The 23,888-nt window shown below is 41.8% G+C and overlaps 2 protein-coding genes across 10 annotated transcripts in view; one reads left to right on the top strand and one right to left on the bottom strand.

Annotated features, from left to right (window-relative positions):
• Window positions 1-14,562, top strand: part of Rhbdd1 (rhomboid domain containing 1) — a 135,016-nt gene extending 120,454 nt beyond the window's left edge. For all 9 annotated transcript variants that reach the window (XM_076865858.2, XM_076865860.2, XM_076865857.2 and 6 more), the window contains one exon: window positions 12,011-14,562. In XM_076865858.2, coding sequence (XP_076721973.1) covers window positions 12,011-12,102 — 92 coding nt within the window. In that variant the 3' untranslated portion in view covers window positions 12,103-14,562. The remainder of the gene's footprint in view (window positions 1-12,010) is intronic.
• Window positions 14,563-20,880: 6,318 nt separating this feature from the next.
• Window positions 20,881-23,888, bottom strand: part of Col4a4 (collagen type IV alpha 4 chain) — a 116,477-nt gene continuing 113,469 nt past the window's right edge. Inside the window, exons 45-47 of the mRNA XM_077110278.1 lie at window positions 23,109-23,297; window positions 21,573-21,859; window positions 20,881-21,144 (exon numbers count right to left, since the gene is read on the bottom strand). Coding sequence (XP_076966393.1) covers window positions 20,881-21,144; window positions 21,573-21,859; window positions 23,109-23,297 — 740 coding nt within the window. The remainder of the gene's footprint in view (window positions 21,145-21,572; window positions 21,860-23,108; window positions 23,298-23,888) is intronic.

Raw genomic sequence — 23,888 nt, 5'->3', positions numbered from 1 at the left:
AAGTTCATCACACCATAGAAACTGGCTTCCCAGCCTCACGGTTCTGGGATGACTGACCCATGTGAGCATTTTTAGCTCTGAGAAGCAAAGAGCAAGGCTCTTGCTTGCTTGTGTATTTGTCCAGATGGCCTCTTATGCCACTTAGCTCATGGAATTATCCACTCTGGAAGGATAAAGGTTGGGCTGTCCCTCACCTCCAAGTTATCTTATAAGCTCTTAACACTCAGAAGTCATAGGTATCATATTTCTGAAAAGTGTGCTATTCTTCCTTTACTTATTTTTTTTTGTTTTTATTAGTATATATTAATTATATAGAATAACAGATTTCATGGTGGCATAGTTACAGACCTTCACCTATCTTCTACCTCCTTGTACCTCTGCCTTTTTTTTCTTCCTCTCCTCCCTCCCCTCACTTTCCCTTTCTGCCTGTCAATCACAGAGCTGACCACAGGCCTCACATTGTTTTACTTTCTTATGGTGGGGCTGGGCTGGGCAGCCCTCTCCTGATGCCCTCAGCCCTGCCTGTGCTGCTGGTCATGACTCACTCTAATTGCCAGAGTTATACCTACAGGAGAGGGACAACAAGGGGCTTTCAGCATTAATGAGGACTTTGAACCACTGTGTCCTCCTTGACCACTAAGAATCTCAGGGACAATTTGCTAGGTCAAGGATTATTTTTGTAATTAGGCATTGATATCGGTACCTCTGGACATGTAGTTATGCACTACTCAAGCGAATACTATTTGAAAAGTTGAGATACTTTGAATTTTTAAAGCCTTTAAAACAGCATTCAGCATAGGTGGATATAGTACATCTCATATCTCAGACTATTTCAAGTATCAAATCTGTGTCATCCAGGGTTGAATACAGCACAACCTAGGAAACTACCAGAGTCTCTGGTTCATGGGAAATGTGACCCTAAACCTACTTATACAAAATCAAATGCCATACTGGTGCAGATGGTCAAAGCTCAACATAACCCCAGGAAACAATATGACATTCCTCTGATCAAAGTTTCTCAAAATAGGATCTAAGAGCCAGTGGCATCCTAGCCATTTAAGATGCCTGTTAAAAATGCAGATTCCTGGAACTGGCATGGCTCAGTGGTAGAGTGCTCACCTAGCGTGTATGAGGCACTGGGTTCGATTCTCACTATATATAAATAAATTCTCACTATATATATTAACTATATATAAATAAGTTAATTAAATAAAGGTCCATTGACAACTAAGTCCCACCATAGGAATTCCAACTTAGAACCCTGAATCTGCCTGTTACCAAACTTCCTCATGTGAGTTTGGGAATCCTTATGCTAGATCTAGTATCTGGTCTTTTGCCTTTTGAGATATGCCGTGTTCTTTGCAGGAATGTGGCGTAGAGGCATCAGATAGCTGCTGGACCTCTTTCAGGGTTCACTTGATTTGCTGCTAGTCAATCCACCCAACTTGCCTCAGGGCCTCTGTCCTCACATGGGAGAGAGCAAACTCTGGTCTCTTTAATCCCCTTCTGTTATGATTTAGATATAAACTATTCCCCAAAAGCCTATGTGCAAGACAACGCAAGAATTTCTAGAGGTAAAACAGATTAGATTATGAGAGTTGTAAACTAATCAGCAGATTAATCCACTGATTTGGATTAACTCGGTGGTAACTGTAGGTAGGCACAGTGTGGCTGGAGGAGGTAGGTTATTTCAGGTGTGACTCTGGGGTTTTTATTTTGTCCCTGGTGAACAGAGCTCTCCTGGCTTCCTTGTTGCCATGTCCTGAGCCGCTTTTCTCCTCCATGCCCTTTTCTTCCTTTATGATTCTCTTGTCAGGTCTTTCGGTCACAGCAACACAAAGCTGACTAAGACACCTTTCATTCCCAGGCCTAGCAGCTCTCATTCTCCAGGTACATGGTTTCTCTAACAGTTTTCCAATTTGACCTGGACTTGACCACTTTGGGGTGGTTGCTTTCAGCAGAAGAGGCTTTTTGTCCCTTTCCACAGTTCTCTTCCCACTGGCTCTCCATCTTTTTTCCTTATTCCTCAATGTCTTGAGAATGTTTACTCATGCTGTTTTGTTTCGTTTTTCCATGCGCAAAAGTTGAAAGATGTTTTAAGTGAAGTTTCTGATGAAAATACTGGCTAATTTTAAATGATCTGTGATTTAATTTCAAAACTCAATGAAAATGTATCCTTTATCTCTTGCTTAAAGAGCTGGAAATTGGGCCATTTCTGGTTTGAAACTCAAGTGGAAGGGAGTGAGAAGAAAATAGGTCTAATGCTTCTTTAAGCCTTCATCTGCTCCAGGGCTTTGAGAGCTTGGGCCAAAAGCATTGGTTTAGGAATGTGGTTGTTTGCTAGTAGAGGACCCCTCCCCATGCTCGAGTAAGAGGGTGAACCATGCATCCTAAGACTTGCAAGAAGATTGCTGCTGTCCTGGCAATTATGAAACCACCACTTGGGACAGGTCCATATCTACGGGGAAGTGCATCCTCTTGTCCCTCAGATGCAGGGGGCCTGCCCAGAAGCTGTTGAACCACCAGTTGCTGGGCTGCCAGCTTCACAGACGCTCTTAGTCAGTTTGGACTGCTTTAACAAAGTACCACAGACTGAGTGATCAAAACAACAGTATTTCTCAAAAGTTCTGGAGGCTGGAAATCCCAGATGCTATCACAATTGAGGTCTGGTGAAGTCCCTCTTGCTGGATTATAGCCTTCTTACTGTACCCTCACATGGCAGAGCAAGCTTTGGTTTCTCTGTTCCCTCATAAGGACATTAACCATCATGGAGACTCCAACCTTATGACCTCATATACACCTAACCTGAGGGCCCCACCTGCAAATACCATTACATTGAAGATTAGGATTTCAGTATATGAATTTGAGATGGACACAAACTTCAGTCTGTAGCAGATGCCTTTGTGATCTCTTTGATCCCAGACCAACTTGACAGGATAGCAGCAGCTAACTAGCTGGGGTCATAGGCTAAGGAATTATAAAAAAAATTCTCCCAGAGAAACCATTAGTGGTAGACTCCTTTGCAGATTTCTAGGACTTTTGGAATACTCTCTTTATAAGTCCTCATCTTGCACATCATCCCAGTGTTAAGCCAGAGAAACCCCAGAGAAACATCAAGCCGAGTTCTGATGGTCCTTAGACAGCTGTCCACACTCAGCCACTGCAGTTGGACATAGAGTGGGAGCTACAAGACCCTCCTTTTATCTACCTTCCTCCCTTCTGATATTTTGCTGGGGTTACAAAAAGAAAAGGAACAGAAGTAAAGGAGGGGGGTGTTGGGGACAAGTATAAATAGAGGGGTCTGTGTGAAAATGTGAACCAGTAAACAGAACCACTTTGATTAGGCTTAAAATAAATCATTTTTCATATTACTGCATCCAGGATTGATTGTCTTGTTGCCACAGATTGTATCTGTTTATCTTCTGATTTGGAGTTAGAGTGGAGAGGGGGCTACATATCACCCCGATAAAAGCATGCAGTGACACAACGTAGCATGCACAGTGGCAACAGGACATTGTGCATTTAGAACTTGTTGAAGTGTCTATATTCGTGTTCATGTCTTTCTCTCTCCCAATACCTTGTCAGTTTCCTCTGCTCAGGAAGAATTCTGATATGACACAGAAACTGCTAGATGCTGGCAAATAGTCCCTGGGTTTCAGACCATCTAGACAATAAACAACTCCATAATATTCAGTGCAGCAGCTTCTGTAGAGCCCATCTGTTTCAAAATAACCCTAATTCTGCTTACAATGCGGAATGCTTTGTTGACTGGAATTTGTCCTAGTTTTCTTCAGCCTTTTCAGTGTCATAGGCTTCTGGTTCCACCTGCTGGCAAATGCAAATACCCGAATGAAACCTGTGGGGGATATTTTCAGTTAAAAGAGAAATCTGAGCTGTTGTAGAGTTGGGGTTCTCAAAGGGTGGTGTAAAAATATAGTGACTCTGTAGCAATCAAATCAGAAACTGTTTCCTACCCCCTCTGGCAACATAGTGTCAGACCAGTGTTACAGGACTACTTACCCTGGAATTGAGGAATCTGGAGCCCGATGCAGGGGAGGACTGACTCCACTCATTATATCCAACATAGCTCCACACAGAAGATGATCAGCTGACAAAGCCTGCTGGAGAAACCTACCCCACTTCCTCCAGTTTACCCCTGGGCTCAACTGGCAAAGTTCAAAGCTTTATTGTCTTGGAACTCATTTAAAAAAAAAAATTAAAGTGGAGAAACCTGGCAAAAACACCCCTGAAGGCAGGGTTCAAATTTAACGTTGAAAAGTCATGTTGATAGCATGGACCTATGATGGGTGATGAGAAGGCACTTCACCAAGACTCACACTCCAGTCTAGTCATAAGGATGAACTTCAGACAAACGTAACTGACAGGCTGTCTACAGGATGTCTGGCCACTCTGTTCAAGGCTGTCAAGGTCAGGGAGACAAGCAAAAGACTGAGAAACTGCCACAGACAAGAGAGACTAAGGAAACATTTTAACCAAGTGTGCTGTGGTCTCCTGGATTGGCTCCTGGAACAGAAAAAGAAAAAGGCAATTAGTGAAAAAACTGAAACTGAAATAAAAGTCTGGAATTCAGTTAATAGCAAAATACAAATAAATGTTGATTTTTTGGAGTTGCCTCACTACACTAGGTCCCACCATGACCCTTCTGCAAAGATATGGAGTCTCCATCAACATCAGAAGAGGCTGAGAACTGCAGCCACCCATCCTAATTTGGTTTTCCAAAAGGGACAACCACCACCACCACCACCACAGCATCAAGGCCTGACTGTAATAAGGCCTGCACCCATCCAGATATTTAGGAGCCACTTTGGGAATCAGGCATATTAACTTCTGAGAGGAGTAGAGGATTCTAATATCCCAACAGGCTTTCATCATTATCTAGCATTTTGCAGGGGTGTATGTGTGTGACCACTCACCCCCCTGCCCCCAAAGACTTCTGTATTCTACCTTCAGTTTTCTTTTTCTTATTGTAAAGTATATCCTCAAACTTATATCTCAAGACAGAGCCTGTGTTCAATTTCTCTGTCACTACAGCTGGACAACAAGGCCTTCATGTGACATAGACAATGGGAACATGGAGGTGAAAGACATAGTCTTTGTCCTCAAGGAACCTCGTGTCTAGTTTTCCAATATTTGCCTAGTGACTATCCCTAGATGATTATTAATTGGAAAAAGAAAAGTCCTTTAGAACATGAACAGGGAAGGGGCTTGTTGGAGATGGTCAACCTCTTTTCAACCCCCAAAGTCAAACAGGTACCTCCAGATACTAACTAAAGGCATTCTGGATTAGATCAAGGAAAATTCAGAGCATCCTAAAGCATCATTAAATGTATGTAAAATGTCTTTAAAAATCATTCCCAAGCTGTGCACAGTGGTTAATACCTGTAATCCCAGGGACTCAGGAAGTTGAGACAGGAGGATTGTAAGTTTGAGGCCAGCCTCAGCAATTTTGTGAGGCCCATTCTAAAAATAAAAAGGACTGGGATGTAGCACAGTGGTAAAATGTCCCTGGTACAAAAATCATTTCTAGTCTTATTAAAATCCCTCTTAATATAGTACCAAAATGATAAAAACTTTAGAAGAATTTAAGACATTGATTTTCCTTAAAAATATATATATATAAAAGCACTTTTGCATCAAAATCTGTTCATTTGTTTTTTTGAAGAAAGGTTTGTGTTCCAGTGACTCCCAGTAAAAGAGAAAGAGATGCTCTGTTACACAGCTGCTTCTTCCTTCCTGATCCTCTTCCAGCAGTGAGGTGGAAGGATCATAGAGAGCTATTTTGCTTTAGGAAGTTACAAACCATACTCTATTTTTAAAAATACTTGATAGTTAACTACCAAAGCTGGCTTTTGCAAGAGGTGCCTATCTGTTGGTAAATCTTACTCTTTGTCAAAGGAGATGCTAATTCTAGATACATTCAGTGGTTCAAAATAAAATCTTACTATTTGCAGTGAGCCTTAATCTAAGGCAAAATGTAAATTGTTGCTGCTGTGAAAGACCCTGTCTCCAGATCGTTTGGAGAATCTCCAGATCGAGACAGTGATACCCTTCAGGATTACAGATTCTGGGACTGATCGAAATAGATGATTAACACACCTGTGTCTGAGGCACAGTAGACACTGGTCTAAGCTTGAGTCTTGACCCCACCAGGGTCCACCTTGGGGTCTGGAAAGTGACTTCAATCTTTAAGCCTGAATTTTTCAACTGTAAAATAAATAAGGAAATTCTGCCTGGAGGGATAAATAGGATAAAAGGCACAGATAACAATATGGATGAATCTAACAAACATAATGTTAGGTGAAGCCATTCACAGAGAGTACCTATTGAATGAATCCACTTATGGACAAAAGTAGGGAAAATGAATCTCTGCTGTTAGAAATCAGAATAATGGATACTCTTGGATAGTAATTGTGCAGTGTAGATGGGGGCTTCTGAGTGTTAGAACATTCTGTATTTTTACCTAGATCTGGGTTCCATATGTTCATTTCAGGAAAATTAATCAAGTGATGCACCCCCAAAAGAAATGTAGTGGTAAATGGGATGGCATACAGCAACTTTCCAGCAAACATTCTTTTGTCTCTCCTTAACTTTGTTTTTTGGATATTCTAGGGTCTGGACCATATGCTGACTGTATTGTAGGAAACATTAAACCTGACATTTTAACTTAGATTGCTAACTGGATTATAGTCTATTTAGGTTTAAGTCACTTGTGTCCTTTAAAAGTCTTCAACATCACATGGGAAGAAACGTACACCAGGTAAAGTGGGGACTGTATTACTCCCACTTTGAGATTCCAGGTATTTTTTCAGAATTAGGAAATGCTCACTACTGCTAGTTTGCTTGGTTGAAGAGAGAGGAATGTGAATGTATTCTATCTCAGATCACACCTACATGTTACCCTTCTCATAAGTCATAATGAAAGTTTGATTTGTATGAAATTTAGAAGGTTTAAATGAATTTCAAACTGTTTTTAAAAAGAGATCATATTATAATTAGTGACTCAAGAGGTAAAGTGGTCTCACTATCTCTTAAGTGCCTCCCCCTTTTTAAAAATGCCTTTCTAGCTTGCTAGATTGCTGGGGTTTCTTCCAGACCTTTTTGGTCTTTGTCAGTAAATGACTTAGCAACAGTCCTTTCAGGAGGTTTTGCTATTCATGGGATTCTAATAAAGTACCATCCTTGAAAGAGAGAACATGGGTCCCATGCTGCTGCCCTCTTTTGCCAATAGAAATCCCAGAGAATGCAGTGATTTATTTAGAGCTTTCCTGTTTTTTTCTTTCTTTCTTTTTAAGTTATTTTCTCTTTAGCTCCCTAATTTAAGTGAGAGATATTATGCCATTCTGCAGCTTCACTTTAGTATAATTTCACTGAGTGGCATAGAGTGCTCATCAGATCATGGGCAGATCTGTGAATACCAGGAAATTAAACATCTCTGTTTACATGGATGGCGAACAGTAGGAAAAATGGCCGTCAACTGATGGCACACTCTTTAGCAACTCTTATCTGAAGAAAATTGCTTCTCTTCCCTTAGGGGTTACTGCATTATACATAAGGATAGAAAACTGAAAAAAATACCATCAAGAACCACAAATCAATAAATCTTGTGATCTCACTACTGGTGCTATAATTGAGCCAAATCGCCCTAAGCTGGGCAGGGTTCCTGAGTTTCTTTGAAGCACACTCACTGTTTCTTTAAGTAAAATTGAGGACTGACCTTCATTTACAGGAACAGAGAGGCAAATCTCTTAAGTACTAATATTCTGTACCGGGTTCCTCGGAGCAGGACCATTTCACTCAGGCTGGTGATGTTCAATTCATGATATAACTAAACAGAAAAAAGGTCTTGGCTGGTTTTCCCAGCTTTCCCAGTGACCCATGTTACAAAAGTGAGCTATTCAGTGAAGGTTGTTAATTACCTTTTTTTGTTTTTTTTTTTTAAATCCGTTCTTAGAAGGCAAATACTTAGAAACTAGCAACTCCACACAAAGCACTGCTAAAATGATCTACAAACATGATTAGGCTCTTGTCTTTAAGAAGTTACTAGTTTTGTTATTTTGTTTTATATACATACATATCTTATACAGAGCTGGTTAATAGAAACAAATGAGTATTTAACACATTTCTTGATGTTAGAGATTAAAAACCAAAAAATTCAGTGTTCAACAGGCCTTCATTACCCAGGTAGCACTCAGCTAAGCACTTTATATGTATTGTCACTTGTGATCCTCTCAACACCCAGTGAAGGAGTACTCTTACTATGCCCACTTCACAGATAAAGAAACTAAGACCAAGATAGGGTAGCCCAATGTTCATGGTTGTGCAGCTTAAAATTTGAGGAGTTGGGATTTAATCCCAGGTTGTTGGATTCCAGGGCCATGGAAGAGACCCTACAGTTACCTTGCTGAGTACCTTCCCTCACATGGGAACCAGTCAGTTCCTGCTGAAATGCAGAATCTCATCCACAGCGTCTCCACTAGTCCAGGCAGAGTTGGGAAGCCATATTCCAATTCCCTATCCCTATGTACTTAACAACTCTAAGTACATAGCAGAAATACAGGGATAAGATCCTCTGAGACAAGCCTGGTGAGGACCCTGGAGGATCAACTCAGCAACAATAGGTTATGTGACACAAGCAGAAAACATAGGAATGGTTAAGAAAAAGTCAGTGCAGTACAGGACACTGGAAAGCAGGGCCTCGCTGAGGCTGAGTGGGCAGCCCAGAGGCCTTGTCTCTAGTGTGGCCCTGACCCAAAGTGCACACACAGCAGACAGCAGGCAAGTAGCTAACTGCCATCGAGTTTATAGTTCTCTTCAAAATACAAAGATTGTTTTACAGTTAAAAACTTTGCTAAAACATTAACTAGAATTTAGAACAGTGCAGTGTTCAGAGACAAAATAAAGCAATTCAATCTTTCCTAATAGTCAAAAACACTAAGTTTTAAGAATTTAAAATACCAAGAAAATCAGGCCTTATTCTAGTCAGGCCTTGCTGCTGCTGCGGTGGTGGTTGCCCCTTTTGGAAAACCAAACCACTTTAGTGGCCAGCAGGATTTAAGGAGACCTGTTGGAATTTCAGAGTCACATCTTTTATAATAGCAGAGTCCCTTAGAGTTAAGGGCTTAGACTGAACCTTATTATTTTCTTAGTTTCAAATAGCAGTGAGTTCCCACATCTCAAACTGAGTTTGGGCGGGAAGGCTGGAGATGGTGAGAAGGTGCAGGCTTAACATTTGGTGTTTGGGAAGTGATGGCATTTGAGGAAATGGGAAGAGAATCAGAAGACCTAGGTTCAAGTTTTGCTTTCCTTTGTGCTAGCCTGTGCCCTTAGATGTGTTCCTAACACTCTCTAGTCTGAGTTCCTCATCTGTAAAATTGGAATGATTAGATTGGAAATAAAAACTATGTGCAATGGGGCGCCTTAAAGGACTGTAGAGGATAAAAAGCATTCTTGGTCCTCCCAACATGAGTTTTCTGCTTCACTATGTGGCATCTCTTCTGTTGACTCAGCCCTGGTTCTCCTTGAACACCCTGCAGATGAGTTAGAGCATGTATGCTGGCTGCTCATTTTGAGAGCTGGATCTGAGGAACCTTCTGGAGTCTGCCTCTTCTAATTTCTCCCTGTGTTTCTCTTCATGGAAACATTAATTAATCTTCCCAAAGGGAATTGCAGTATTCTCTACTATGTGAAGTCACCAGATGATGCTGTATCTCCCATTGGGAGTCTGAGGACTCTTCCAGCATCCATGGGTTGGTGCCCTGTGGCCTGATATCAACATGTCACGTTGATATCAGGCCACAGGGCACCAACTTCTGATTCTGCCCACAGCTCATTCTAACAGAGCTCCCTGGAACAGGGTGTCAGACGCTGGCTTGAACTGACAAGTACAACTAAGGATATTGTTGTTCTTAAAAACAACTGTGGAAGGCAAAGTAGGATTTGGAGCTGATCACATAATGCAATTTTGAGCAATAAACTAGTGATGATTTGATTCATGAATTTGTTGTTTCAGAGCACTTACCATCTTGAACAAAGAAAAATTCCTTTACAAATATGTGTGACAGAAACCACATCCGACAAAACTTTTAATCTTATATTATTCATAAAGTCTTTATGAATTACAGGGTCTATGGCCTATAATATGCTGAGTGACATCTTTAATATAATAACAAATTAACACATATTTCACAAAAAAAAGCCTTGCAGGAGAGATTTACTCAGCAGTATTGAGTGTAGGGTGAGGCTGGCCTGTTTGCTTCGTGTGTGCAAGTCGGAAAGAGAGACAGGGGTTCAGGATTGTCATTCTTCCCTCAGCAGGAAAGGAAGGCCCATTATGGGCAGGCATTGGGATCCCCAAAACAGTGGGGAAGGAAAAGCGTAAAAAGGGGCCACCTTTGATCCTGTTTTGGATTTCTCTTTGACAAGTGAAATTCTAGTCCTAGCTTGAACAGATTGACTCTTAATCTCCCATTGCTTTAGGAACATTGCTTTTTAAAGTCTTAACAGTTGTCATTTGATATAAAAATCTTGGAATAGGCGCCATTCTTGGAGAATAAGCAAAAGGGATCAAGCGTTCACTTCCTTTCCCTCCGGAGAAAGCAACTCCTCTTGCCCACCCAAACTGCCCGGCGAGGCCAGCACCGCTGGAATATTGTCCCACTGTATCATCCATTTCAGAACCTCAGTGGGCCATGTTGGATGCTGCTGCCTGGCTATAGTAGATACCTTGGGAGTCACAGGCAGGTGCTGTTAAGTACCTATGTTTATTGGACACAACTGTGTGCTTAGGGCTGTTTCAGGCACTAGGAAGCAGGGAGAAGAGTCAAAGATGTGCCCTGCCATTTTAGAGCTTATGATACTAGTATGAGAGTGAAGAGGTATACAAATGGCAACACTATCTGGCAGGATGTGGCAGCCACTGAATGAGGACATCTCACAGGAAGGTGCTGAAAGTAGAAAAGTTTGAATTTTCTACTTTGAATAGTGGGTGGCTAGGCACTGAAGAGGACAGAATAACACTTTTGGTTGATGTAGGTACTGAGTGGGGGGAGTTCAGGGAAAATCAACAGGGTTTGCAGAGATGTGAAAGTGAGAAGATGTAGCCTTTTGGTCCATGTGCTTGAAAGTGGGCCGGCTACTTAGCAGTCTGTGGTCCTCATGGAGGACACGGAGGCTCTCTTAGTAGGTGTTGGCTGCTGGTCCCTTGACATCAAGGACTGTATGGTTTTCTTCCTTTATTACTCTATGTGATGCCTGAAAGTGTTTTCTCTATAGTAACTAGAGTATTTATGTCATTATAAACTACATTGTAGTGTGTTTATAGATAGAAGAAACCTTTTTAATATGAAAGGTTTGAAAAATTTCAAATGGAGAGTTCATATGAAAAATCAAGCACAATATTTAACGGTCATGTGAAGGGTCCTTCTTATGACCTTTTAATATCATGCCTGAACTTTTGTCCGCCTGGCCAGGTGCCCATCAGTGCTCTGTGGCCCATGCTGTCCCCATTTGTCTCATTCAGGGTGAGATTCTGATCACAAGAGTGGGATAGAAGGTGGGAGGTTAGAGGGAGGGAAAGGGAGGCCCCAGAGGGCAAGTTAGTAGAGATAGATGGGCATTTAAAAAAGAAGAAGAAAGAAAACTAAGCCCTAGATATGATGGAGGGCTAAGTAGGCTAAGTAATGTAAAATATGGAGCCTGGTGGAAGGAAAAAGGAACAGAGAGGAATGTTAAGAAGAGCCAGAATTAATCAAATTAAGTTCCAGGGACTGAACCACGCTAAAAATATTGCCTTGGTGTTGAAATTAATATTCACAGCTGAAGTTTAAATATGTTTGTTATATATCTTTTTCATGTTAAAATAAAAATGACACCAAAGTGCTATGTTGACATGCTTTCCCCCCACTCAGAATCCTACCGTACATGATGCCTTGTTAAGTGTCAGAACAATGGATAGCCAGTATTTGATTTTCCCTTTCCTTTCTCACTACAGGAAACACCAGAAATAGCCCACCATCCTATGGGTTTCGCCTCTCACCAGAAGAAATGAGGAGACAACGGCTTTACAGATTTGATGGCCAGTGAGGTGGCACAAGGTCTTGGGAAGACATGGTCCAGTTGTGTAACTATTGTTCATTTGGCTCACTCCCCAAACCCCTAATTAGTTTTAAACAAAAACAGAATATACCATTATGGCCCCAGATTGCTCTGTCTGCTGTGAACCATCACTCCATGGCCCCTGCGAGTCTAGATTGCCTTTTCTGAAAACTGAACTTGTCCAAGGCGGGCTCAGCTTCTGGGAGTGGTCCTTCTGGCCCTATTTTCTGCTCTAACAGAAGGTCACTTCCTCAACTTTGGGACCAGTTTCCACATTCCTTCTCTCTCTCCTGACTCAGTGGTGCCTCTGCCCTGTTTTGCTTTTGAAGACTGTGATTTTTCACCAGGAAGCTTTGTTTTCACAAGATGGGAAGATCAGTCCCTCACTCTGCCTGGAGTGCTTGTGCTGACTTGGCAGGAGATGGGCACATTGCCATGGAGACTGCCCAGGAAGAGGATGTGGCTACCTTCCCAGCATACTGTTCTCTTCTTCTCCCAGGCATCTCAGCTCCTCTGGCCACCAGGTCTGGGTGCTAGTCATAGTGGCTTGCTTTTTTGTGTTGCTCTGCCTATAGAATGTTTTACTGAAGAAGTGTAAGAATGGCCTAAGATGGAGAAAACACCTGCCCACTCCATTAGGAATCAGATGGCACCTGCAGTCAGAGTTAACAGCCACCCCTCCAGTGGCAGTATGTATACCCACAAGATGGGACCTATCATGTATCTCATCAGCAAAGCAGCAGCAGCCACATACAGAGTAGAGTGAAGGCATTCAGTGGACTGAACACTAGCAATCCTCCTTACAGGAAGTATTTTTTCCTTTAAAAAAGTGCCTCTTCATTGTCCTCTGTAACTACCATTTGTCCTGGACAAGTGTTCAAAACATGCCCCAGGGCCCTGCAGTGTTAGACACAGATTGTCTGTCGAAGTCATTTAAGGTATTTCCTGGTGCAGGTGTGTTATGAATAAAAAAGACAAAGCCAAAACATCATTAATGTTGAATTGTCATGGAGCTATTTATTTTTAAAGAGATTTAGAAGCAGTCAAAAAATCTTCCTCTTTTGATTTATCTGTCATTTATAAGAGTTTTCTGACTATGAAATAATAAATATGCCTTCTATATGCATAAAGCAAACATTTAGAATGAAATAATACTAAGTGTTAACAGGTTATTTTTGAGAAGAGAGAGAGAGAAAAAAAATTTTTTAATTTATTTTTCAGTTTTCCGTGGACACAACATCTTTATTTTATTTTTATGTGGTGCTAAGGATCGAATCTAGCACCCCACGCATGCCAGGCAAGCGTGTTTCTGCTTGAGCCACATCCCCAGCCCCAACAGGTTATTTTTGAGGGGTGGAGTACGTGTGATTTTGCTTTCTTTTTACAATTTTATATTGCTAATTTTTTAAGAGTGTGGCGGGTACTGCAGTCACAAAAACCTGTTTGTATAATAAATCAAGAAATACAAAACCTGTAAAATACTATGCATCCACTAAGAAAACTCACAGGATAAAACAGTAATACAAATAAATACATACCTAATTTCAAAATCACCTGTATACCCACCATTCAGAGGTAACCAGGGTTAATATTTTGGGGAAGTGCCTTCTCGATTTTTGGTTTTGTACATTACACAAATTTTGCAGCACACTGGCTATGCAGTTTTTTATGCAGTTCCTAATCTGTATATACCTGGAAGAGATCTTGACACCTACATATAAAGGAGCTAAGAAAACCACATGGATCCAGGGAACTCTCCGACCCTGCCACCGGCTGGCACAGTGACACCCAAGCTCCTTGACTTAATGTATCACTGATGTAAAACTACAGCTTGTTGATAATATAAATTGTATCCAAGTCTGGTAGCTTTAAATAATATTTATATTAAAATGTTCAAAAGCTAAATTATTATTATCTCCCAACTCTATAAATTTGACTTCTAGAAGAAGTAACCTCTTTCTTACATGCCATATTTCCATACACATAGAAATTGTGCTGTAACACTTATCTCTCCACTGCCATCATCATCTGTGTATAACTGCACCAAGATGTGCCTTCCACAGGGAGTGAGGGTTGTGACTGACCCTGGAACGACACCTGTGTTTTATTTACCTTTCTGCATTCTCCCTGTGTCCCACCTCTACCAGCTTGTGGTAGGTAGGGGCTTATTAAATGTTCGTTTCCCACCAAAGTGTTTTTCCAGTTTCTTTAAAAGGCTTTCTGGCTATGTTTTTATTGCTGGAGTTCAATAGTAGTACCACCTCACTCTATGTGATTTGTCAGATACTAAAACACTGGAATTACATTTGGGGTGGTATAGATATAAATGCATGCTTTCTTTAGTTATGGAGTGGAAGATTACCACACATTCGGAGATGTGGGAAAGGTCTTTTAGTAATAAATATAAATCATCTATTTTTGCACAAAATAAAGATGTTCTGGAAATTATTATAATTTTGTTTTTCAGTTAATGGGCTTGCCTATAACCAGTGCTTACTGTCTTCAGTGTCAATTTGGGGGAGGGGTATCATTGTTTTTTCCTCTACAGTAAGGAATCCCCAAAGTTATGCCAACAAACGGGAACTGGGTTAGAAAAGACAGATAAAGGCAATGCCTTAAACAAAGTATCTTTAATAGGGAGTAAATATTAAGAGCTGATTCTTTAATTTGGTTTCTTTCTTTAATCATAGTTTCCTGATCACTTGTTACACACTCAGTTCCCACAGTTTGTTGTGGTAAGTAAACTTAAGAGACCTTTTAATTTGGACTCTTTCCTTGGTTCTCAAGAGGAAGTAGTTAGAACCACTTCCTGTTCATGAGTTGAAATTCATTGCCTGAGATTCCACAGTTGTGCACAGTAATGTTCAACTCTCCTCCGTCTTTATAAATGCCTGCTGGTGAAGCTCAAGCTGAGAAGGAATTAACTACTTTTGGTAGCACTAGGGCCAGTCTACATATTTGGCACATGTTCTGCTGCCTGGGGAGTAAGCTAAGGGAATGAGGTGACCCCTCCACACACAGGACCAGAAGGTGGGGTTGGGGTGGGGGAAGACCTTGCATCCTTGTTCCCAGTTTTAGTTTCTCTCCAGAGATTGATTATTCAATAGCTAAAATATTCAATTACTCATTTGAAAAAAACTTATCATTTCTCCCTTTCCCTTCCTGTGGCTCACTACAGTCGTTTCCTAATTTTCTTTCTCTCTATTTAAATTTTTGGGGCCCCTAATATTTCATTTTCAAACCACAGACTCTCAGGAGGACCTTAAAATCTTTCAAGTCATTACTCTGCTCAGTGCTTCAAAGTCTTCACTCATTCTCCAGCAGGCTACCCATCTAGGCTTCCAAAAACCACTCCTTTGCAATGCCACTCATCATCTCAGATGCCTTTTATTGTCTGTTGGTTGCCAAAGATAAAAGTGGGAGTCATTAGCCTGGATAACAGGGCTCCACCCAGGCTTTTGACCCCACCCCATTTGTGCATAGCAGAGCCTGCTCTCTGGCCTCCCCACCAACTGGGATCATTATTTTCTAACCTATCCACAAGTAGAGAACGTTCCTAAGAGGTAATGGTGACATGAGTGAGAGCACTGTCTATAGCAACAGGCAGAGCGGGTTCAAGTTCTAGGTACTAACTCTATGACCTTGAGCAGGTTATTTATTCTAAAACAGTTTCCTTGGAGGTAAAGTAGGATGTTTGTGGCATTGAGGGAGCACATATGGTAGGGTTTCTATGGTTTCTGTTACATAGTAGGTGCACAAGAAATGTTAAATATCCTTATTTTCCCATCAGGTAAGAGTCTTAGCCAAATATCATTGAAGTTCCCTTGCATTTAAAAGACTAAGTCCAAGAAACTTATTGATCACCTGTACTCCACTTATCCACAATTCCAGCAACTCAGGGCTACAGGTTACATTTCATATTTCTATAGCTGACTCTCATACCTTTAATCCTGCAGAATAACCTTGTGAAGCAGGTGGTTTCATTCTTGCTCAATTAATGAGACAATTGAGGCCCAGAAATGTCTGAGCCACACACTGTTGAGGCAACTCAATGGGTGTAGATGCAGCCTTTCTGCCCTCAGGCCTGTTTTCGTTTTTTGTCTCCTTCACTGGGTGCAGAACTGTGCTTCACAGAGCCTCAGAATCCCATCCTTTCAAGCCTCTGATCTTCCCTTTTCAATTCACATCCACCAAGGAACATTCCTTATTTTCCCCACTATGCCATTTCTAAGGGTGGGACCCATTGTGAAGTAGGTTAAACAAAGTAAACCCACTTTGGCTTGAAAGAAAATTAATTCTTAGTCTTTTAATTGAAACACAATTATTTAGGGAAGCCAATACAGAACTTTATGTATAAGGAACCATATTATATATAAGTGGTAATACAGCAAAGACTTAAGTGTCAATGGCAAGCCAGGCATCTTGCAGAAGTTACTTGTTCAAGTTACTTGTAGCTTTACAACTCTAGGTTAGAAAGAGGAATGCAATGTATTGGCCATGTTTCACATTTTTTCCATAAATCTTTAAATATTTAAGCACCATAAAATTCAAGCATTTCACACAAATGTGGCAGCCAGCCTTGATGGTTTAAAATGCATTATGCAGAGTTTCCTGGCAGATAATAACAGTGACAATTACACAGTACTGATCTTTAACGTCAATTGTTTGTTCCCCACAGAACTTACCAGTAATGTCCCTGCAGGAAATTTTGATTGTGTGTGTGTATGTTTGGTACAGTAATTTTGAGGATATAAATAAAATAGCATTCCCCAAAACATTAAGAATTGACCAGGTATAATAATTCTAATCAGTAATTTATATGCCTTTTGAGAATCATAGTTCTCTATTGTGTGTTAAAAAAAAAAACACCCAAGGAATATTTTTCACATGGAATAATTAAATAAAAGATGTGGCCATAATCAATGCATGATGATAGCTATTTGTGAGAGAGATAATCTAACTTTAACTTCCAACACAAGAGTAGGTATTATGTCCTATCATCCTATTAGATAAATGAGGGAAGTGAGGTTGAGGGAGTTGTGGAACTGGCCCAGGTAAACCAGCTGGATAGAGATGGAGCTGGATCAAGATCTGCGTACAACCAACTCTAAAGTAATTTTCCCACCATTCTTGCAGCTGAACCAAGTAAAAGTTACAATTGTCAAATCATTGCAGTGAGCTGATAAAACACAAATCTAATATAATTTCCTGGAACACAGATGGTTTGCTAATCTACAATAGGCTCCAAATAAAATCTTTGATAAAAATCAAAGTTTCATGGACTATTCCGCTGGCTATTTTTCTAAGCACCATTACATACACAAATTTTGTAGAGGCATACTTTTGCTAGGAAGCTCTTAAATCAAGAGGGAGTAGTAGTTACAGTATGAACTGTCATGGCACAGTACAATGAAGGGTCTCTAAGCCAAGTCTTTTAAATCTCATCATTTCTGAAATTTCATTTTATATTAAAAAATATTTTTGAGGGGAAAAGTGATGACTAAAGCTTAATTGCCTTTCTGCAGGAGTTGTAATAGGAGATTGTGGGTGTGCAGAATGTTGAATATTCTGATATTTTGAAGTAAGAAACGGCTTATTTACCATTTTACCACTGAGGACCTTATATGCAGACCTGAACATCTAATGCCTAATGAGGCTTGTAGAATTATCATTGAATAAAAGTGTTGGCAACAATATGCTCAGTTCTGCTAGCACTGGACAAATGAAGTGTGGTCCCTGCCCTCCGGAGGCTTAGATTTTAGTTAGGGAATGAAGGACATGTGCTGAGACCTTGGAGAAGTACTGGGGAAACAGAAAGAGAGACCAGCCCCACTAATTGTATTGGTGGCAGCTGAAGAGAGTCCAAATCTCCTTGAGGGAATTCACATGCATGCCCCTAATTTAGTCTTGAAAGATATGTAGGCATCTGCCAAGTCAGTAGACCAGAGGGAAGATATGGCTGGTGTAAGAGAAGGAACCAAAGGCACAGAGGTACTGCGAGAGTTTGCAGAACGGTGTGCAATTCATGGTGGCAAGAGATAGTCCCAGGTGTAAGCCATGGACAGTTCATGCTGGACCTCTCACCCATTGTGAAGTCATTTGGACTTGGGAAATGCAGTCATTGAAGGGTTTTAAGCCTAAAGATAACAAAACCAAGTTTGGATGGAACTTAGATGACAACTGAGATTTGAAACTGAAGGAACTGGTCGGAAGATATCTACTGCAAGAGGGTAGTTGGAGAGTCTCGTTAGGTACAAAGAGGCTGGAGAGGAGGCAGCAATCCAGAGGAAGATGACTCAGGTGCAGGCTGGGGAGTTGGAGAGCAGAAGGAACCCACCACATGCAGCATGGAGGACCACCTGGAGTCCTTCCCAGAATAAGGATCCAGAGGGAAGCATCCTAGTCCTCCAGCATGAGCCTCGGAGTACTTCCCACTAGGCAATCAAGGTACAGTCCAACCAGTTAGGGGGAGAGAGATTTTGATAAGGATCATTACCAGTGATGGATTAGAACAAATTCATGGCCTTCAAGAGAAAGGGTAATTTAAAGCACATTGATATATAACCAGGTGAAAAAAATAATGGCTTAAAATAAATAAGTTATTTTTCCTATTCTGCCAGTTTGACCATTTAAAATACTTCTTCAAAGCCAGGAGGGCAGCATTTGGGCTATATTTAGAGAGGACTCCTGTGATGTCAGTATTCTGAACTACCTTATACTCACTGTCCCAGCCACACTGTGGAAGAAAGTCCACTTAATGCAGCCTAGTGTTTGTTGTATTGTTTGTTTGTTTTACAAGTTTTAAAGTTTGCTAAGATAATATTCTAATACCAGAGTTAAAGGATTTAATATAATTTAGCAAACAAGATACAATTCTTATGTTCCATTTTTCACCCTTACCTCTATAGACTTAAATTTGAGCTACCCAGACATATTTAACATGCATAGCATGGTTAAAAGGGGGGCAAATTAACTAGGTATGTTTTGCTACATCAATAAGAAATTTCATCTTAAAATATACATTTATCTTTTTTAGCAGAATGTACCCTTAAAATAGATTGCCCTCCCACAGGCAGCCCATAGAAAACACATTTAAAATCTATTCTACAGAGAAGAACTCATTACTAACCAAAGTTTGGCAAGGAAAACATTTGTTATAAACAAAATTTTAATTGAGTTGTCTCTCAATTATTTTTAAGCACACTGAAAGTAAGCACTAATATGGATGTTACTTTCATGAAAAGTTCCTTCAGTTTTCTCCTAAACGACATTTTCTTTAAGTGAAGAAGATCAGTTTTCTGAAAATCTTTTCTAACAAATCTTCTGTTTTGTAGGATTAGACCACCAGATTCCTGGCAAAATAGAAAACAGACCTTTTCCTATTTGAAAGTGACATAGCTTCTAAACTTTTATAAAAATTACTGATGCCAAATGTCAAATGACTGCCTCGGTATAATACTCATAAAAGGTATGTTTTTAAAATTGGCAAACTGGGATGTTCCTGTAAACACCAATCACAGGAATATAAAATTCAAGTTGTAAGTCGTCTTTGTTTCTTTTAAAGACTGTCCATACCTTCCTGGGGGGGGGGGGGTGACCCTTAAATGAATTTTCTTACCTAAGCTTAATTAAGTCGGCCCTTAATTTACTCCCAAGTGCATAATGATAGCCCTGTCATGTTCCCAAGTGAGCTGCCATTATGTATGTGGAGAGAAAGTGTCCATTGTGAGCTGTAAGGAAGCTCTGCAGGTTTTCCTGGGGCGGGAGAGAGATGCTTTGTAGAAACCCTGTGCCGCCTGAGTAAGCCCCATGTGGCTTCAGTCCCATTAGCACTAAGGACCCCGACTGGGGGAAAGCGGTCTGTTTGGGAGCTCACTGCAATGGAGAGTCAATTTTTGTGAATCACTACTTTAATATTCATTAATAGCTTTTAGGCTCCTAATCCCTTATTGAATATATTTTTTTCCATAATTGCTACTTTTCAAAAGGGTTGCCAAAGTAGGCATTTCCATTCTCTGAAAAATGCAGAAGAGAACATAATGTTTTTATATTCATCTGTGATGTGTTTATGCTAATGTCGAAGCTCTAGAATACAGCGACTGTGGGCCTTCCTGGCACAGTGATTCATTCTGCTTTGAAATGAACTGTTAATGCTGGCAGTGTGGATTATTTTTTTTCTTTTTCTTTCTTTCTTTTTTTTTTTTAAATCACTTTGGGTCATGGTTTTATGATTATTTAAAGTGCGTGGAAAAAACAGATTACAGAGGAAATCATTTTTGAAATGTTGAAAATCTCTACTTCCTGGTTTCATTTGTTGCCCTGTTTTTTTTTTGTTTCCTGTAAAATCCATCCAAAAGCCACTATATTATAGAGTAATTGACTTCATTTGTTTGAGATGCTGTTAACCAATGAATGAAATTTTCAGTAGCATAATTTGTAATCTTGCTTTTACCATCCACTCACCTTTTAGGGGATTAGCATATTTTCAAATAAAGCCTGTACTCCACCATCCCCAACAAAGTAAGAATATGTGGGCTTCATCTAGATTAGTGGGTAAAAACAAATCCACCATGTAACCTTTGCTTAATCGGTAAGGAAGGAGGGAGGAGGACCTGGAGGACTATGGGAAAGACCACCTTGAGACAGGGAACAGCTGAAAATGAAGTGGGGTCCAGAATGAGCACCAGTGGATCTCTTAGCACAGCCTGGGAAGCCTGAGCTCCCTCCGAAGTGTCTCTTGGCACACGCTGACGAGTTCCGCCTTCTCTAGCTATACTTCACACAGACCTGGCACCTGCTGATTTTCTGGCGCTGGGCCTGGCCTTCTTTCAAGGTGTCTGGTGAGGGGGCGGAGGAAAACTGCATGTCTGGTTTCACCGACGTCAGCCAGAAGCTGTACTCATTTGCGAAAAAGTGGCAAGTTCCCTGCCGGCCCTGGCATTCAAGGAACGGTGCCGCTCTGAAATCTTCCAGGCAGCTGCCAGGCGACATGAGGGCCTGCCCTCCTCCTTGGTCCCCAGCTCCTGTGTGCTACGCAGGCAACAAGAGAGAATTAGGGCTCAGATACACGCCCACAGCCCATACCCGCTTCGGGGCCATGCCCAGGTCTGGGCCCGCTGTTAAGATTTTTCTGTAAATCATTCCATAAGAACAAAGCACAACCCGCTGGGAAGTAGTAGGAAGCACGGTGCGGGTGCACACAGCGGAGCCAATTTTGCCAATAGCTAAAGCAAATCCATTTTCTAAATCCTACCAAAGTGATAAAAAAAAATTGAGAATAAAAAAATAACAGTGGCCCTGTCTCTCGACCTACTGTGGTTTGTAATGGCCTTCATGACCTCGTGTCCTACTGCTGTCTGCACAGAGTGAGCAAAATTACTGTCCAACCCAGACAGAAAGGGCCAGAGAAGGTGCTAGAACGCAGCAGGTGTAACAAGACCCCAGGGCGGGGCACTCACCATCAGGAAGGAGTACCCGATCCAGAGGCTCCTCCAGGCCCGTGGACACGGGGGGATGGTCTGGTCCTGGCTGTGCACCGCCACCGCCTGTGCGGGGGCCTCGCACACGGCACAACGGCTGATGTACGGGCGGATGTCGTCCTCTGCGAGGGGCATCATGGGGAGGGGCGCTGCGCTGGCTAGCCAGTAGGACTTGTCGTTCCTCCGGGCGTAGTGGCACACTTGGTGGATGTTGCAGTAGGCAAAGGGCAGGGTGCTAAACATCGGAAGGCAAGACCCCGCCAGACCTCCGAGCAAAGGAGAGACACCAGTGTGAGCCGCCTGTGCTTGCGAGGGGACCTTTCCACACAGGGCATGCGCAGACACCTGCTCTGGTCCGTGGAGACTCACGCCACAGCCTGCTCCGCGGTGGTGAGACCGCGTGGGCCAGCCCTCATCTGCTCTTCCCTCCCCCGTGAGCCCAGCAATGGGCAGGTGCTGGAGGTGTAGGGTCATCTGTCTGTCTGAGTGAAGCTCAGGGCCCAGGCGGAGCAGACAGGCAGGCAGACAATGAAAATTCAGCCTGACAACCCTATGAAGGAGGGGTACCTGGGGCTCTGGGAGTGACAACTGGAGGAGTTATTTGAAGCTGGGACTTGAAATTTATACCTATAAATTGGAGATGGAGGTGACTATTGGAAGAAGAAGGTGCAGCAATGAAGAAGGCCAACCATGGGTGGGGGAGAGAGTATCTGGGTGGCTGCTCATCTCAGGGGGGTCTGAAGGCCAGAGAGCAAGGGGCTGCGGGATGGGTGATCTGGCCAGACCAGGGCAGAAGCAAGACTGGTGGCAGATGGGGAGGAGAAGAGAAGGCAGCAGATTCAAGACGTCAAATGTTCTTTCTTCTTCCTGTCCCTTGCTCAAGGGAACTGTGATGGGAAAGGTCACAGCTGAACCCAAGGAGAAAGGCAGATGGATGTGTGAGCAGCTGTCACCCTAGGCTTGTGCCTGTAACTCTCTTTCTAACATCGGGGTCACAGTCCCCTTGGTGCATCAATTCCCACTGCCCCTCAACCACTGCTATCTTGGAAAGACAGTGTTTGTCAGAACCCAGTACCTAAACCCTTGCCTGCAAGTCCTGCAGTTTAACAATAAATTGGAGTGGAGCAGGGAGTGGTGCTGGCCGGTGCTATGAGGTATAACCACCAGGCGTGGCCATGTGCCATTGTACATGTATGAAATCCAGGAACTCCCCAGGTCCTGATTAAATAGTTCACATTTGGGAGTAAAAACTGCCTTTTATGACAAAGTTGTATTTACCTTACTGTGGAAAAATTGTTTATTTTGTCTTATTTTTTGTAATGAATAATAGGTGGCCAGATAATAATAACTATAAACAGAATAAGTTTCTTTGATACCTCAAAAGATAGTTGGCAATTAGCATAATAGTTTTTGAAGTAATAATAATCTCATAAAAGATGAACATTGATGAATCTATAATATTAACCCTGAGGTGTTATTCTCCAATGGCAAGGGAATCTTGTGATATATCCTTACCAAGGTCTTGATTGTGAGCTTTTTCTTGGCCTTCCAGGTATAACAGACTATACCCGGTCCAGAGCTGGGGCATGCCCACAGGGCAGGAGGGTTCTTGAGCTGTCTGACTGTGGAGTACTAGGAGGAAGCCACTGAGGTATCCAGGGCCAACTCCTCTGGGCCCAGGATCACCAGGGGAACCAGGAGGGCCTGGAGCAGGAAAGAAAAGAAAAGCTTAGGGGGTCCTGTTCAACAAACATCTCCAAGAACCTCTATTCCAGTGCTGTACTGACCACTCAGAAGAGGGGAGGAAGCAGGACACAGGACACTTCCAGGAGTATCCCCCTCACACAACTGCAGTATACACAAACACAACTCCCCCAGCAAGTGCCACAATAGGCACAAACACGACTCCTCCAGCAAGTGCCATCTTCTTTCTGCATCTACAGGTGCCACAGTCATGGGTTCTGCCAACCATAGATTGAAAATACTCCAAACAAAAAAATTGCTTCTGTACTTAACATGCAGACTTTTTTCCATGTCCTTATTCCCTTAACAGCAAAGAATAACAGCTACTTACATAGCACCTACATGGTATAAGATATTAAAAGTAGTTTAGAAATGATTTAAAGTATACAAGAGGATGTGCATAGGTTATGTACAAATAGTATGCCGAGGAAAACAGCCTTGGATGTTGGCACCTGCAGTGAGTCCTGGAACCAACCCCAGCTCATGAATCCTCAGGTACCAGCAACTTCTAGGTGCTTGAGCTACATTCGCATAAAAAGAGAAAACAGGGCA

This window comes from Callospermophilus lateralis, chromosome 9 (genome assembly GCF_048772815.1).
Source record: "Callospermophilus lateralis isolate mCalLat2 chromosome 9, mCalLat2.hap1, whole genome shotgun sequence".
NCBI classification, from domain to species: Eukaryota; Metazoa; Chordata; class Mammalia; order Rodentia; family Sciuridae; genus Callospermophilus; species Callospermophilus lateralis.
The sequence above is the reverse complement of the archived record's forward strand: the minus strand, read 5'-3'. Positions and strand labels throughout refer to the sequence as shown.